The 18657-nt window shown below is 35.8% G+C and overlaps 1 protein-coding gene across 4 annotated transcripts in view; it reads right to left on the bottom strand.

Moving 5' to 3' along the window:
* Positions 1-18657, bottom strand: part of SPOCK3 (SPARC (osteonectin), cwcv and kazal like domains proteoglycan 3) — a 224430-nt gene that overhangs the window by 53758 nt on the left and 152015 nt on the right. For all 4 annotated transcript variants that reach the window (XM_059817875.1, XM_059817874.1, XM_059817876.1 and 1 more), the window contains one exon: positions 9552-9666. In XM_059817875.1, the coding sequence (XP_059673858.1) occupies positions 9552-9666 (115 nt within the window). The remainder of the gene's footprint in view (positions 1-9551; positions 9667-18657) is intronic.

Below are 18657 nucleotides of genomic sequence, written 5' to 3'. Positions count from 1 at the left end.
CAGTGACATCAATCTCGAAACAGTACACGCCAAAACAGATGAGATAAATTCCTGGTTTTGAGTGCTTCCACTGATAGATGTGCACTTGTATTTCAGGGTTCATCTAAAGACTATTTTGAGAAAAATCAGCAAAATTCTCTAATGAAAATTAAGCAACTAAAAAAGCATAGAGGTTTTCATTTAATGTTGTGTTCTATAGAAATGCAGCAGCAATTACATACAAAATATTTTACTGAATCATAAATATATGGCTAAGAAAAACAGTAGACTAGAAAGCTGACAATTATCTAATGGAAATTTAACTCAAATGTATACAATGTTGCTACTGCCTATACTCCCAAACTACTAAGACCGACTCCTTCCATTTACTGTGCATATTCTTCAGAGAAAGTTAACAAGTGAAAGTAGTTTCTCTATGATGAAAACCACCATGCTTCTCTTTGTACTTCTTTTTATAGGCAAGTCACTTATTTTCCATAACAAGCATGGCAGCGTAAAATTAGATGCTATAATTAGATCTTTTGGGAAATATTTTAAAACATACTAACATACTTGTAAATAAACCCTGAAAAGCAGTATAACATAACAGTCATTTTCTTTGTTGGGTCATTTTTGTCTTATTTGAGGTTTGAAAGTTAAATTTTATCTTTCACCATACAGCATGAACTTCTTCATCTTATAGATGGGAATTTTGCTCATTGTCTCACATAAATGGCTTCTCCTGGCTACCCCATAACTGATCACTGATAATATCAGGCCTAATTGGTCTAGTATATGTGGTTTTGAATACAGATTTTATTCTATTGATGTCCTGGAGTTAATCTTGCAGAAGAGAAAAAGGGAATTACAAAATAGTACTATCTGTCCTCGAAAGGTAATAATACAAAGTAGAGATTAAGGAGTTAACACAAATGTTATTTTTGGCCCTAAATCTCTTTATTTGTGAAGTCTGGAAACCATTCAGTGTTCTCTTTGAACACAAACAGAACAAAAGCTCTTTTTTGGCATCTATACCTGTACTATATGAAGAGTGGCTGAGGTCATGTATTGAGAAAATGCTGCTATGTAAATAAAATAAGAGGATTTGGGAGAACACTGTTTTGCTATTTGTTTAAAAAGGGTCCCTATATTTGTTTTTCAAGCACTGATGCACACAGAACGAAACAAAATCCAGTGACTTTAATCCTACTGTTACTTATCCTCATCTCTTCATAGCAATTAACAATTCAGCAGTATTCAGTATAAAATAGGATGCAGCTGAGGGAGCCTCTATGTTCTGTGATTAAAGTCTTTCAGATATGCTAGCTGAAAATACTTTCAGCGTGCAATGTTGCCTTTGCACTTCCTTCTGGCAAAAGCTTAGACTCAAAGAGCATGACATTTATAGCAGCTTTCTGTTACCTATATAGTCCTCCCTCAGATGATCAGAAAAAGAGCTATTTCAGTAGCTAATGAAAATGAATATTTAATATTTTACCCACAATGTGATAGCTTTTCCCATCTAAACTGCAGGAACTTCAACTGATTCTGAGCTTTTGGGTATGACTGCATGTCCCAGCTGCATCTTTACTCTATGTCAGGGCAGAATCCCAACCTTGTTTCCATGAAGAAGATATCCAAAGACGTAACCGAGGAGGATGCTGTAGGACACATGAGCCTAATCTTTGAAATACACTGCTTGGGACACCAGGATTCTGGGTGTATCATGGCATGCGTTTATCACAGTGTTAATGTGGCTCAACAGGGACATAAAACATAGGCACTCTGTCAAGCTTTTTGGATTTAAGGATAATTAAACTTTTGCAATTTATGTACTCTAGAGTAGAGCAAATTCAAGCCAATTGACAATGGATTGCTTTTCTTAGATACCTTTGGAAGATCTTTGACCACAGTTAGAGTTGTCAGCCATATACTCATCTGCTGCCCTGGCATTCAAAACATGTTTAGTGAGGATCTTGCTGTAAATGCAGAAATGCCATCTATGTCTTCATGGAGCACATTCCTTTAGACTGATATACCCAGTAGGATTTTGTAATCTGCATTGCCAAAGGTCTCATATTAGGGTGCTGTGACAATGAAAAGAGACATACCCCAGGTATTTGGTCCAGGCAAGAAAAAACCCAACCAAAACAGTCCAGCAACACCATCTTGCATCTTGAAGGTTTTAATTGTTATTAGTATCTTATACAATTCCTTATACAGAAGGCGATGTCTGCAATGATGCAATGAGTGCAGTATCATTTAAGGCAGAGTGAATAATCTCTTTCTATCTCAGTTTCTGAATGGATGTGAAACAATTTTATTTCAGGGACTGACATATTCCTTCCTCTGCATCATTCTGCAGCTTTTGAGAGATGTTAAATACTACAGCTGATCACAGAGAAGGTTGTTGTCTGGGACCTCTCTTTTTATTTTCTGGAAAGTGGGGTATAGAAATCCTCAGTCCACCAACCTCTGCTTTCCTAAGAAATACTTAGGAATCTAATATCATTAATTTTCCGTATCTCAACTTGTAATATAAGTACAATACTAGCAAAAAAGAAATTCAACCAAATATTAAGACTGGAATCAAGGTAAATTTCATACAGAAAGAGATTATAGATGAATCCAAATCCTGGCTTATGACAGTCCTATCCTGTGTCCTCAAACAGTACCCAATATAAGCCAGAACTCCTTCTTCACTCTGTTAGAAAATGTAAGGTATTATACTGTAAATTATATATATAAGCCTTATATGTACTACATTAAATGATATATAAGAAGTAAACATAGTTAAAATTGTATGTCCTTATGTCTAAGATGTATATTCCACAGACTGCCTTATTTATGTAGAAAAAACAGACAACATGGATCTTGACCTATACCATGAGAATTAAATAACAGTACAAAATTACTTCCACTTGTCCATCTTTTTTTCTTGTAATGTCTTGTACTAATATTTTTTTGTTATTAAAAATACTGAGGTTTTTGCTGTTGGCATTCATTCCACCTTCTGAATTAACAAAATCCCTTAATAAACCTGGCGTCCTAGACCCTGCAAGATACAAACTAAGAAGCACATGTACTTTGCAAACTAAAGCAAATACATTTTTAATGCTTGCCAGGCCTAATCACGAAAACATACAAACAAGTGAAGATGTTTCATCCATTTAATGCAAACTGCTTGGTAATTATGTCATCAATTGATTTTCCCTCTTTTTCTTATCTTCCTTCTAACTAACTACAGCTTGAGCCATGCACATCAAAAATCAAATTCCGACTTTATTTGGTAAGGCACGCACTCAAGTGTTCACACCTAGTAAGCTTTTAATTAAGCTTACTGGTATATAATTTCCTCTCTAGTAGATCCTAAAGGATATTCAGGATTATTTTTCCACCTTTATATAATAAGCTACTTATTAAACTTTTGTAGAAATTAACAGAAGACTACAGTTAATAGGAGAGGTCAATATGGTGTAAGACTATACATTGGGTCAGACACATTTTCAAAGTAATTTCATTATAATTAGAACAGCCACAGTCACTGAACAAAGCTGAACTATCACCAAAGTAGAAAAGTTTCTGTGACTTTTACAAGAGCTTTTTTTTTTGCCTGCCTTTTTCATTCATGCTGAAAGAGAGAGAAGAAAAATGGAACTTTCCATTAGACAGCTAGAGTTTTTTTGTTAAAAACATATTGCTAAGCATATATTTAGTGATCAAAGGTTTTCATCACAACTTTTGAATTACATCACATACAACGCAAGGAATGAAGCAGCATCTGCTACCTCCTGAATGAGGACCATTTCAATATATACTCAAAAAACATAAAATGTAACAGGTTTCAAGTCAGTATGTCATGTTCAGTAAATGGGTTGTAAACACTTATTTGAGAATACGAGTACACTGCTATAGAGAGATACATTTTACATTTTGTTAAAAATTCAAAATAATAAAAGCAACACTAAATAAACTAAAAAGCAAGACAATGCTTCTGGGATCATGTCAAGTTGTCACTAAGTTTGTTAGGCAATTGCAACTGTCATTAATGATGTTCATTAACACCAAAAGAAGCTGATGCACCTGAGAAAAGTATTTTGAATATATTAACCTGCAAAATAAAACATTATTGTGAAGCAGAAATTTCAGTTGTGATTACAGTTCGTTCAACTTTTTGTTCTTGTTGTTTTCCAACCATTATTAACTATTAAGATTACAAAACGAAATATTTCTGTTTTCTAACAGGATGGTAAAATTCCTGTACCAAAGCCTTGAAATCAGTTAAGAACTTGAAAGAACTCTCCCACAACTCCACTCTTTCAATCAGATTTTAGAACTTAAATTTTTATTTTCTTTGAGGAATGTTGGCAATATTTACTTATGTTACACAAATTTGTCCATTTGACTGTCTGTTCACAGGCTTCAAATCAAATCAGTATAAATCAAACATGAATCAGTACTGGACTAGAAAACTGGAAATTAAACTGAAATAAAATTTACTTGAATACTGACTGGGAAAAGACACAGCTGAAAAAAAGAATAAGTTAAAATTTGCAAAAAGTACCAAATGACAGAAGAGCACTCAATAAAACTATTTTTGACCTAAACCGCACACTTTTTTAAGGAAACAAATTGCATTAAGTAAAACAAAAATCTGTTAATGAGACAAGAAAACATTCTGATAGAAAAGCCTTATCTCCTTCACCCCTACTTCTCTATTATTAAGTCACCTAATTTTTCCCAAAGAAATTTTGCTGCTAATATTTTAATCTCAAGTTGGCTGAAAGGAAAAATTATTTAAATATAGTCAAAATAGCCAACCACCAAAAGCTTTGTAATACACTTGAAATTACTAAAAGAGTAGATGTAGGTTGGCAAATTGTACATTACTAAATAAATTTAAGAAAACTTCAAATAAATGTGCTATTGCAGTAGGTGAAAAAATAGTTTTAAATGTGAACATTAACAGGTAACAGGTAAGTCTGTGTGTGTGTGTCTGTGAATGTCTAAAATGGAACTTCTGAACCCTCAAGCATAAGGCTGCTACTTACTAGCTGCAATCCGTACGGACCGGTGTAAATTTTGATAAAACAGAAGTGGCATTTCCCAAATCCTCCATTAAATTAAGAGACATAGGACAGAACTAACAATTAGGAGGCTGATTGTGCATTGTGCCTCTGCTCATAGAATATTTAGATGGGGGAAAACGGGAGCGGGGATGGTGTTGGAGGTGGGTGGTAGGGACCAAAAGCATGGGTCCTAGAAGAATGGCTTCCCAGAAAGAAGGGGTCCCTGAAAGAAGGCAGTGAAGAACCTGGCTGGTGAAAGATGCTGGAAGTTAGGAGAGATCCTAGAGATCAAAGAGATGCTTTGAGATGAATGCTGGGGAACTCCCAGGGACCATGGCCAGTAACACCTTAGAGAGGTAACTGCATGCAGCTGCACAGCAAAAAACAACATGATTTTCTGCCTGACTGTACCAGATCAGCAGCGACCTCCCTGTTTGGAAGGCAAGCTGAGATTTAGTGAATGTAGCACGGGGTGGGACGGTGAGAGAGTGACTGTGTGAGATGAAACCAAGTACGGTAAAAGCTCTAATCTCGTCAGTTCTTAAACAAATCCCAGTATCCAGATGTGCTACAGGTTCTCATTTACTCTGTCTTGCCCATGACAGTTACAGAATAGGCTAACCTTCATTGCAGATGGTAGGTCTACAAGTTCCTCTTCATTTTACATAGCTGAATATGGAAGCTAGGCATGCTTCATACCCAAAAGAGAAGCAGAAAAAAGTATTCATCTGGTGCTTGTTTTCTGGGCAGTTATGGATGGGTGGGAGGATGGCTGATCTGAATTGCCAGAAGATAAAGCAGATGAGGTGTGCAGAGGTAACAGTGTTAAAGGTTAACAGGACTTTTTACATCCTTAAAAGTGAGTGCAACTTCTGCATTTACCCCATTGAGTGGTCTCATCTCCTTATCCCAGTGACACAGTTGGTAAGCCTACACTTTGCATCAATGGGTTTTTGTTCTTATCCACCAGATTGAAAAGAAGGACTAGCAAAAACACTGTGCTCTATGACAGGCAAGGGACAGGGCTCAGCGTGACTGAGAGCAAAAAGATCATAACTACTATTTGGAGCAAAAAATGGTGCCCAGACACTGCCAAGGGGACAGAAGTCTCCCCAGCCTTGTAAAATGTGCAGTGCCACGAAGCCTTCCTAGTTTCTGGTTGCGCACAACCACGGGAACAAAGATTCTGAAGAGCTTAGGAAAAAAAAGACCTGCAGATTCCAGATTTCAGTGAAATCCCTACATTCACAAATGTGCAGGCCAGTATGACCTGGATGTCTCAAATCCTGGCACATATTTGAAAAGGAGATTAGGGCAAAAATAAGAAGCAGCAACAGCTACACTTGGAAAATAAGATAGGGTCCTACAAGTGCTTCCTGACTTTTCTATTAACACCTTTGTCACTAGTGGTGATGCCTCCCATTTGTTCTGGTTTACCTTTCTTTCTCATTCTGCTTCTATGCAACTCCCCAAGCCATTCCTCTCTTCCATACTGCCCTTCTTCATTTATTTCTAACTTTGTGTGATCCTTCTCTCCAACACTGCCTCAAGCGCTCTTCAGATTTTTCCCACTCTTATGGCTGTACACCAAGTTTGGTTTTCTTTTCTTTCTCTTTTTAAAAATTACTGCTATTTATAGTTTATGATACCCATTGCTTTGTCTAAACTAAAACCAAAACAAAAATATGACAAAGATCGATCTTTATTTTATTGCATCCTTTTTTGCTTGTTCGTTTTGTTTTGTTACCAACTTGTACATCTAGTTCTAGATAAAGCTCTTAGCCCTTTCATTTTTGGATTCAAGCTAACAGCCCCTGCACATGCGTCAGGTTCAAGGTTACTGAATGTATCACTAAAATGAGCCAGCTTCACAAAAACCAGAATGCCCACACCTGCCTCATGCATTGATCAGAGAGCTGGATTAGATAAACTTCAGAGTTCACTTCTGACTAAAAGTTTCCTATGATTTTACAATTAGGTTCACAGACATTTGGAGAGACAAATCTGGTTTTCTGAATATTGGTTTAATTTTGCTTCCCAAAGGAGTATAAAGTTCCACACCAAGACTACTTTGGGAAAGTTCATAGACATACTTTGCTCCCTAGGTACACCAAAAAATCAGCAGAATTTGTCAACTGAAAAAATGAAAAATTGTCTTAGATAGGGGATGTATTTTAGGAAACCCTCACTTAAGTTATCCCTGAAACTGGAACACCAATCTTACTTTCCTCTTTGGCTTCATCAGATTTCTAAGCAACTCACATGTGCATATAAATCTTAGAACACTTAATGGAGTTCAATTTAAAGAAAATAATTGTATTTTGAAAACTAAAGTTCTTATATCAAAGTTCTGTTACAATAATGGCTGAAATTTCAGTAATGATACCCAGGTCACTTTCCTATTTCTCATGTCTCCTGACCTTTGGCCTTGTAAAGAAATTATATTCACATTTCAATGTTGCAGTAAAATGTAGCAGCTGGAAAAGCCCTGTATTTTGCTTGCCCTGACAATCTGTCAGGACAGGATTAGTGTTAATTCCCATACTCATATAGGATCTTTTTCCTTCTCTTTTACATAACTAAGCACAAGTAACCTTGATCCCTTGGCAGTATAAATCTTCAAGAAGAGTTCATTCCTAATTAAAAAAAAATCCTTTTTGTTGAAGCCAACAAAATTTATCTATAGATTGTTTTCAATGTTTAAGTACAGGAGTACCAGAAACAGAATGTGATTGAAAGAACACACACAAAGATAAAAATAACTGCATCAGGTGAAACAGCTTCCAGAAGAGAAAATGCTAATTTTATTTTGGTAAAAACTGAGGGCAATAATACCATATTCAAAAACTAACACTGGAGAATGGTAGGCCTACTACTCACAGAGAAATGCTTCACGGCTGATTGTCTTAATTTCACTCCATGCCCACTGGTAAGCAAATATCCCCACATCTATGCTGGAGATGCAGAAATTGTTGCTAGTGAAAACTGGAACCGCATTAATGCTATACTATATGTCTTATCAAAGGGGCTATGTTAACCATCTAAGGCTGAGACTTCCAGTGTTTTTCATTCGGGCTGGCAATGTAAGTAGATGACAGATTTATCTACTTATTTACAGTTACTACATGAAATTGTAAATTAATGCTTTGAAAAACCCTCAAGGCTGTATTGTTTTGCAGATGGGTTATAGAATAGGGAATATTTAATTACACATATTCAATTAAAGTTTAATTACACAATCAATGATATTGCCGAAGACCAAAAAAGTGACCTAAAGGAATGTCTCAGAGTAGTTTTTTAATTGATTTATATGCCTGTACACAACCCAATGTTTGCTGTGGTCACCTCTATTCATTGTTAAAAGAACATTAATTCAATTTTTAAACTAGGAAAAAGAAATAGTTTTGGCAGTAGCTAGAGCTTATCATGGAAACGATAAGATTCTCTTGCACAATAGATTTGGAACAGTACATCAAAGCATAATGAAATACCAATGTTAACATAATCCAGGAATGTAATGCTGTTTTCTTTTATCTTTATAAGGTTGCTATAGGAAAAAAACCAAACAAAACCAACCCTTCAAAAACTAATTCTGGTGTATTTCCAATGAGGATACAGGATATTTGTGCATAAAGATTTTAGTTTACTCATCAGAAGTTTGACTATACAGAAAGAAGAAAAAAATACCTCTAACAGAGATCAGTCTAAAGAAATACAAAAATGCAGACCTCAAGTCATCCTGTTCTTAGCAAATTCAGGTCCATGACGGCCTAAAACCTCATGCTATGACAGCCCTCTATTCAGGAGCACCAAAGATGGTATCCTGTATTGTTTAACAAAATCCTTCCAAAGTCACCAGGGAGTCACTGAAATACAAAAACACTTAGCTACAAATTTTCTCCTCCAGTTGCACCAATGGCTAAGAAGCAGTGCAAAGCAACTGCGTTTTCCAGCAGCCTAATCTCACACATGGTCCAAAAGGAAGCTGTTTTATTCCTATCAAACACTTTTCAAACAAAGAACTCACTTTCATATGACAGCCTTTATTAACAGTTTCGTAGTTTAAGTGCAACTGCTTGCTCCTATGAGCAGTAACAAGGACTTCTAAGTTTCCTTTTTTCCCTATCATACTTCATTTTCTTGAATATTCAACTGAAAACACTGAGGAGCAAGGAATGAATTTTTCTATGTCGTAAGTACAGCCATAAGCACCTCGAGGAGTATTAGAGTAAAAAAAGAACAACAATAACTCATACTACAATAGCTGCATTTGAATACAGTGGTATTCAATACCTCTTCAATACAATGTGTTTGGATACAGCGGTATTTTACTGTAGGCACAATTTGAAAACCCACAGCAAAGAAAACAACCTTGAATAAAATAAAGCTGTTTTTATTCAACAATAATCAGTGTTTGTCATCACCGTACTCTTCTGTGAGCAAAATCTTATTTCCTTCTAGAAATAAGCTGTTAAAAATACCATACAAATTACCATCACTCACCTCTCCTATCATTTCTGCCTGCATTTGTGGATTTGTCAGAAGGGCAAGGGCAACGTCCTTCGCATTTCACTGAGATTTGTTTTCCTGAGACACAGGCTTGATAGTCTAATTTGCACTGTAAGGAGAGAGAATCACTATCATTAATATAAACATCTTTTATAATAAAAATTATAACTCTAAGTATTTTGAAGCGATCTCTCATGAAGTGCTTAAATCTTTGCAGTCAGAGGTGCTAGGAAAAATTTTCTGCAATATATGCTACCTTTGTACTAAGAATTAGATTAGATAAAGGTACACAGTTTTTGTTCTCTAACCTGGCTATAGTTTCAGGCTCAATACAAGCATGAATGCACTTATGGTGTTAGACTGATTTCAATATGCATACTAAACAGAATTAGACTGCATTGGTTTTATTTTTATTATAAGAGCACATAAACAAGGCAGCAACATTCATTATTGATAGGAAGCAATTAACAGTGAATTATTATAGAATTTATCACTCAATTTCTACCTTTAAGATGACAGTATCCTAGTAAAAAGCAGTAACAAAATGGAAAGCTGTGACTGATGCAATTCTGCACAGTGACAGTCTTTTCCAATATATAAACAGATTAATTTGTGTGGTTCTGATTTGTATACTTACAGCTCCAATTCAGAAACCATACAAAAATTAAATAAATTAACCAGGAAATTGAATTGTTGTTTCAAGCATATAAAAACAATATAGTTAAAGACCACATACATAGAAAATAACATTATTGTAAACATTGTCATTCTTACTGAAAAGCTGAACTTTTTTTCCAAAAGAAAAGTTCTTGACATACAGATCTTTCTGCAGGACATTTTGCCAATTTAATATCAGGAAAAACACAAACCAAAACAAAGGGAAAAAAAAGTTAAGTATCTACAAAGAGGTTTTTCAGAAAAAGGGACAGGACGGAAAGGAAGATGATGATAGTTATGGAGAACATTTCATCCTTGATTAAAGGATGGAAGATGTCTCATTAGTCAGCTAAGGGATATATAACTTAAAAGTGTAGGAGTCAGAAAACCAGTTCAAGTAAAATAAAAATATGAAGTGTTTTCTATGCATCACAATACTTCAGAAGAATGATCTCACCAAAATTTATGCCTTATATTCCCTGACTCATCTTCTGTTTGCGTATCTAACTTCAGTTTCATGCAAGTCCATTATACAATTATCAGGATTTCTGGCAAACCTTGAAGTCTCTCTCTCTCTCCTAAAATTGAGTAAGCAGTGGGAACACTGTAACTATGTAAGCATAAAAGAGCCTCCTGAAAGACTGCACTTGAGATTTCCACTAGTATGCAGATACAAGCACTACGAATTTACAGAACTTTATCAACCTTTCATGCAGTCAAACTTCTAACCCTGTCACACTGTCATGCAGTTCTTCACCTAGCACAAGCTGAATTGAATCACCATATTGAAATAATACCTTCTTGCAGCACTCTCGATAGCAAAAAGACGACACATTAGAAGACAGAGAAAATAATACCTCAAATTTTGTGCATTTACATAAAAACATCATTATAGTTCCATTGTGAATGAGCTACCTTTGCCAAAAAGGCATGGTTAAAGGTCAGTGAGGCTAAAAGCATCTTAATTCTAACAAAAAAGAACAGATCTGCTCAATTGAAAGCTATACAAATAGCACCAGTGTCTCATAAAGGACTAGAGAATTGAAGCAAAGCAACCAGCTCTGCCTATGTTGACTATGAAACAACTGACTACCTTTTGTATCCCTGCACAATTACCCTGGCTGTATAAGAGAATGCTTGCATTAGCCATGATGCCCACCAGACCTCTTTCCAGACAGTGCATGACCTAATTCACATTTTAATAGTTGAAACAATCTTCAGAGTTAGTAGAATGGATCATAGCCCGAATTTACTACGTTTCTATTGAAAAAAGGTATCTTCCCTTTTTTAAGATCTGAGAATTTTTATTGTTCAATCTTAGTAGCTTAAGGAGTCAAACCTACAAATACCTGTGCTTTAGGCTTTGATTACTCCTGGTGGTGACTGAACTTAATGAGACCACCATTTAAAATTAGACACATAAATCTGTTTCAGGTTTGTTTTACTGAGAATCAGAGTATGAAAAGTGCAAAACAAAGGAATACTTTACTTTTTTTTTTTTTAAGATTTCTTTAATACTTTTCTTGAGGTTTTTTTTTGTTTGTTTGTTTCTTTACAGACTCCAGTGTTTCTATCTTCTTTCACTCAAATGTTGCTGAAGAAACTAGTAAATACTTCAAAGTTGCTCCAGCTAACATAATAGGTATGAGTTGTGAGTTTAGTCCTTTTAATTTATTTTTCTTTAAAGATGTCTACTCAGTTCTATTTGGAAATAACATTGCCCTTTTAAATGTTAAGAAGAACTTAATGCCCAACACCTGCCACAGGCACTGATACCTCAGTTGGTGAGTGCAAGGTCAGCACATAACACTTCCAAATCAGTGTTCCTATTCACAGGTATGCTAGAATTTTACACTCACTGAACTCATTTTACGGACAGGCAGGCAGCAGAGATAGATTCCTTGTCTCCAGAAACAAAGCAAAATCATGGTGCTTGCCTAAGTCGGAAATGAATCAACAGGCTGTTCTGACAATTTCGTATCAGCAGCCAATGACACCAGGAATATAACCCTGGTTCAAACCTCTTGTCCTAAATTAATAATACACTGGGATATTGCAAAGGCAGCTCAGGTAAACAAAGGTGAGTCAGACTTCCCTCAATGTTAGTCTCAAACTGGTAGAAGAGCAAGCAACATACCTGAAAAACTCCACAAAAAAAGAAATCTGTGGCATACAGAATATGAGGACACAATGAGGTAGTGGTACAAAGGAGAGGTACTGTTGGGAACAGTGACAAGATTATTTGTTTTGTGGGGAAAATATCTGAATAGTTTAAACAGCAGAAAAATACATGAACCATTATGTTATGTATAGCAATAAAATAACTCCAATTTATTTGGCTTTATTAGTGACTTTTCTATATGGGGAAAATATGTCATGAAATTTTCAAGAAACTAATCTGTTGGATTTCACAATATTCCTTATTTATATCGGTTTTATAAACTGCTAACTGCTTGTACTATTTTCATCACAATCCCTTATATGCATGAAAAAATACCATTTTACTTCTGAATATATCTAGCTTTTTATTTTCTGATCTTGATTCCCCTTTCCTCTTAGTATATCAGTTTTCTACATAGGAGTTTCACTATCTCATTTGTACGTTTGATTCTAAGGATGCTTCAACTGTTTGAATTTTCACACATTTTGTTTCAAGACAGAAGAATAGGTATTTCTGACTTCAGAGCAATAAGCTGCACAGTGCTTAAAAAAAAAATCATTTCAATACAAAGAATATGTACCATGTCAGGGTCTCTTGGCAATATATTTCAGGATGAAAAATTCCTCATTTCTATACTGTCAAGCTTCCCACAGAAAAATGCAATTTCTTTACTCATATTCTGCCTGTTTGGAAACCTGTTCAGTCTTAAATGGACCCAACATTCTTCAACACTTGCCCAAAGTAGTTGTTTAGTGAACTAGAGACAAGCAATTAAAATCTCTGGGAAGAACATCAAAGAATATGTCATCTTTAGACATGACTCATGCAGCTTTACTGTTATTACAGTAAAGGTGAGAATAGTTATAGTTCTGGAACAACTACTACAGTGTATGTTATTTTGATATACATGAGCTCTGCTCTTAGAACTACTGTTATATAGAGAGTTGGAAAGATTAAGTGATAGTAATATATTTCATTAACCTCTGCCACCTTCCATTCAAAAGTAGCTACCTGTCAAAGGCTGCCAAATGGATCTCTGTATATTGTACATATAAAGAGCCTAGTTTTGCCCCAAAATGGAAAAAAACCACCTCCTTTCCACGGCAAAATAATGAAAAAAATGTAAATACAAGGAAAAAACCCTATTATTTTTGTATGCATTTGATTGGCATGAATACAAGGACAGGATACACTTTATTTATTACATTACATTCCAAACAATCCCAGCTTCCTTGTATTTGTAAACTAAGTTCCAGGTTAATATCATACATTTCCATATATATATGATTACCTTTAGAATATCCCCAAAGCATCATCCTGTGACCAACTGACCTCATTTTTCAAGTGTGAATGACAGTATGCATGTCATGAATATATGGGGAGGACACTGATAAAACCTGTGACTTGGGAAAACTTTCTGATGACTTCAAATACACAGGAAACCTCTACAGAAAGGAGTAATATGTCGGCACGAGTGTCACGCATACAGAGCTAAAATCTCTATGTTGAGCAAAAAAGACTATTCGAAGAATATTATACAGTCTAGAAGTTATCAAATTAGTTGAATTTGATATTTACATCCTTGAACACCTGAAGAACTGGCTGAGCAACTTTACAGACATTGAGAAATTGTGAAGGACATAAGATATACAGTTAGACTGGAAATGAATGAAAGATGAAGAAAATAAATAAGGAAGGTAAAGATGATCTCAGAAATTATAGAAGAATCAGCTTTTAATTTTGATTTCTAGGCACCTAGAAGAAGAAAGGAGATGGACCTTGCTATAGGGTTTTATCAGGCAAATCATAATAGATCTCACAGAATCACTAAGGTTGGAAAAGACCTGTAAGATCATCAAGTCCAACCATCAACCAAAAAACACCACCATGCCCATTAAACCATGTCCCACAATGCCACGTCCACACGTTCCTTGAATACCTCCAGGGAGGGTGACTCTACCACCTCCTTGGGCAGCCTGTTCCAATGCTTCCCCAGAAGCATTGTCTTTTCAGTAATGGCTTGGAAGATAAAATAAAAGATATCCTATTAAACATGGAAGAGGCTGGAATAACTTTAGAAGATAGGAATATCCTAACAATATTCGTATTATTGAAATAGTTTAAAAATATAATGTAATTCAAGATAGAAAACGGCTATGTTCTACTCTTAGGTAGACATAATGATCATGTTGAAAATACAAGCTATGGAACAACTCGCCAGACATCCATTCCAAAGGAAAAATGAAAATCTAGTGATCATTATGAACAACTGAAGGGTGTTAAAAAGATTACCAGGATATGTTAACAGGCATTACCAGGATATGTAAACAGGACTGCAACCTACAAAACATGTAAAATATTCCACACAGCACTTAAAATAGAGCACCCTGTCCAGCTTTGTGACAAGGTTTCAAACAAGGAAGGAATTAATTGAAAAAAGTCCAAAAAAAGAGTAACAGAAATGATCAAAGGCCTAGAAGATACAGTCACCGAGAAAGAGGCTCAAGAAGTGGGAATATTCAGCCTTGAGAAAAGAGGATTCATATAACAGCTGTCAAATAGGTAAAAGGCATCTGAAAGATATCTGAAAAGAATACCACACTGAATGTTACAAGAAACAATTGGCTTATATTGCTGCAGGAAAGTTTCAGATTAGGTACTAGGAAGACTTTCTAATAATAAGGGTAGTGAAGTATTAAAATACATTGTTGGAGAAGTTTATTGAATCTTAATCATTGTCTTTACAACCAGGATTAGATAAGACTGTCAGGAATGACACCTGTGTAGTTTATCTTGCTTTGAGAAATTGGGTGGACCAGATGGCATCAAGCTTATTCAATGAGGAAGTACAGGACAGACCTGCTCTGGGAATGAACCAGTGTCAAGAGACTATTGCTTGCATAAATCTTGTTCATTTGCTGGAGAGATTGAAAGATGCATAATGAATGAACTAGGAAGACTGCATGAAAGAAAAGGAAAATAATGCTTATGCTGGTCCATGGATCTTAGATAACTTACTTCAGCAAAATTCTGTTTGATACTGAGTGTATCTGTGCTCTCCTGAGCTCTTGAAAACCTGAGATCTGATATGGGAACATGCTAAATATTTTTAGATAAACTAAACCCAAAATGAATTGAACACATAAATGCTTTGCAATGTGAAACATGACAAAAACAATCCTTTAATTTGACATCCAAATATCATGAATAATTTTTTTGTTTCCATCTACCTGCAGAACTGTCTTCGACCTGTAAAACAACAGTCTCATACCACACGGAGGGACTGTGTGCGAGATAGTGTAAATTAGTTACTATTTGCAGACTTCTCAAAATCTACAGGGAATAAAGACACATTAAAGCAGATGAGGAATTTAGTTAACTGTGTGGCTACTGTGTAATAAAAGACAAAAGACTGTACTGAACAGTGCAGAGAAAACAAATTACTGATTAGATACAAGAGAGGTATGTCCATTCTGTGTGTTGAGTGAGTGAAGGGCCTGGTGGAAGAAATGGCAACAGAATTAAGTTAAGATTGCATTATGTCTACCCAAAAAGAAAGACAAACAGTGCTTGTGCAACATTAACTTTGACATTTCCCAGCATTTCATCAATTGGCTTTTTCTCACAGACATAATTCTGTCCCTTTTTGAGAACACTACTATCTTAGTGGCAGGAAAACATATTTTTCCACAGTAGTAGTCTTGCCAGGAAAATCTAGCAGCTTTTAAACAAACTAACTAAAGCTAAGTAATGAGGATACATGCGATTTCTCTGGCAAGTAAGGAACAGAAGATCATGCACTAGGTGGCTTCAGATGCAGTCTGCAGATACTCCCTCCCATTCCTCCTTTCTTTCACCTTATACATACTGGACTGCCAGAGGCAGATCTGGTAGACCCCTACAGTATACAAGTCAGCAGAAGTTAGCTGTCAGGGCATTCACCTAGATCTCCAACACGTACTGCGTCCATTATGTACTTCAAGCCGCAGCAACACTGCTATTAGCCTTTGATACTGAAAGACTGAATTTAGGTCAGATACATCAACGCACCCTTTTCTACCATATAAACATAACTTCACAGTATTGGATGAAGTGTGAATTGAATGAGAATTAAAGTCTTAGAAATTTTCATGTGCTGAGGTATATGACACTTACAGAAACGCTTTCTAGAACATCATCATATTTAATGCTGAACATTTAGTAAACTACTTTGTAGACAACCAATAACTAATACTTATGCAACTTTAAAAAGTGTTTCATCTTTGAAAGGTAACAGTCACCTTTAATGGTACCTTATCTGAATAATAAGAGCTCTGTAGAGGTCCATGGCTTTTTTTGTGCATTTAAAATTAAACAGGGCATGCTATCTAATTCTAAGAAAAAATACCCTGATGAATAATTAAATTCAGATTCACCTGATAATTATTAGTTCATACGCTACAAATACTTTATTTGAATATATACATCCAAGGGAATGTATATATTCAAGGAAAAAGATCATAGGGTTTTCTTATTATTATTACAAACTGTGGTCATGGAAAATGTTTCTGACACTAGCCAGTGAGAGAGAAGAGAGTAAGAGGCCCTATGCCTGACTCCTCAACTCTTCCACACCCTTGTTCACTCAGCTCTAACCAAACCTTCCAGCGTACAGAAGAGAAGAGTAAGTGATCTAGTGCAGGCGAAACTGGGGATATCAGTAGGCATTGGAGAATTCCAAAGTCTTAGCACCATAGTCTACAAGTTGTACACCACAGCCTTCTGCACTGCTACCTACCAACTGCATGTTCACAGGTCAAGCAGAGAAACCCAGCTGTTATAGTACAAACAAACAGAATGGCTGAGAGAAGAGAACATGGAATAGCCTCTCAAATTTACACGTTCCTACCAAAAAAGCTCACAGTTCTTCCTTCTCTGCCTATTTTCTAGATAATCAGCAATGGGAGGTTAGGAGATTTTTGTATGATGCAATCAACAGGATCTCTGAGAAAAGAGCTCTTTGCTACTGTACCACAAAGATAGATGCTGAAGAAGAGAATGAAGTGTTAAATATTTCTTCCAGTATGACCATGTGTCTTATTGGTAGAAATCTCTCCTGCAGAACTCCAGATTCATGCATCAATACAGATCTCTGTTTTCTCCACATTTTTAGAATCTGATATCTCTGACAGTTGAACAGATAATCTCTGATTACCAGTACTCAGTACTGTGTGCTTTCAACTTTATTTCATACTATTTTGCTTATCAACGTTTCCCATTTTCTCACTTTATCCCCATTTCACAAAGCTTACACACATTCCTTTTACGGTATTTTTTGCAAATTGCTATGTGAAATAATGGCCTCAGATTTGAGTCTCCTAAAGTAAAATACGTAAGAAACTACAATATGCTTTAACTGGGTTGGAGACTCCTATCACCAGTCATGGGGGTGGGGTGGGCAGAGTGGGCAGAGTGAGTATTGATCAGGTTATGTTCCAGGTCCAGTTCAACATGGAGCATTACTTCATACGGAACATGGAAGAGAAGTAAAGGGCTGCTTTACGCAAAGGGACGATTCCAGGCAATGGCTGGTACCGTTTCTTTGTGCGGTGGTGTCACTTCGGATTGGCTTGAAATGGAGGTGAAAACATGGCCAGAGATAGTGATGTTAATGTGGTAAACCTAACTTTGAAATTATTATGCCATTTTATAACTCTTTACAAAAAGCAGCCAAGAAGGCACAAGCAGTTGCAATATAGAATTTTTAACTAAAACCAGCTAGACATAACGCCAAGATACCACATTTTCAACTAATTCAAGCTTTAGAAACTAAAACTTGATGTGCAAATTTATCTATGAAGTGTCATCCAGATGCCTTTATGTCCCATCAGCGACCTGTTAATCATGTGTATTACCTACCCAAACAATAAGAGTTTGGGTAAACAGCTTTTCAGCAAATTACTATTTAAAATGAAAATAACATTTAAAAAATATTAACTTTAAAGACATGCAACGAGCATGACAAGAGAACAAAAAGAAGTGTGCCTATTGAACCAAGACCCTGAGCAAGGAAAATATTTTGTGGTTGAAAGAGAACTGATGATACACTGTTTCTAAATCTATGAACTAGAGAAAGCAATTTACATGATAAAATGAAAATCTGTATGCACAATTTCTTTCCTGTTCACCTCTATAGATCTTGCCTGTTTTCTTCAGCACTCTGCAGTACAATGGCATAAAAAGAAAAGCATGAAATCAGGTCAACTAGCTAGTCAATCTTTTTTTGGACACCCTAGAAAACTT

This window comes from Gavia stellata, chromosome 5 (assembly GCF_030936135.1).
Source record: "Gavia stellata isolate bGavSte3 chromosome 5, bGavSte3.hap2, whole genome shotgun sequence".
Taxonomy (NCBI): Eukaryota; Metazoa; Chordata; class Aves; order Gaviiformes; family Gaviidae; genus Gavia; species Gavia stellata.
Note: the sequence above shows the minus strand (reverse complement) of the source record. Positions and strands in the feature narration are given on the sequence as shown.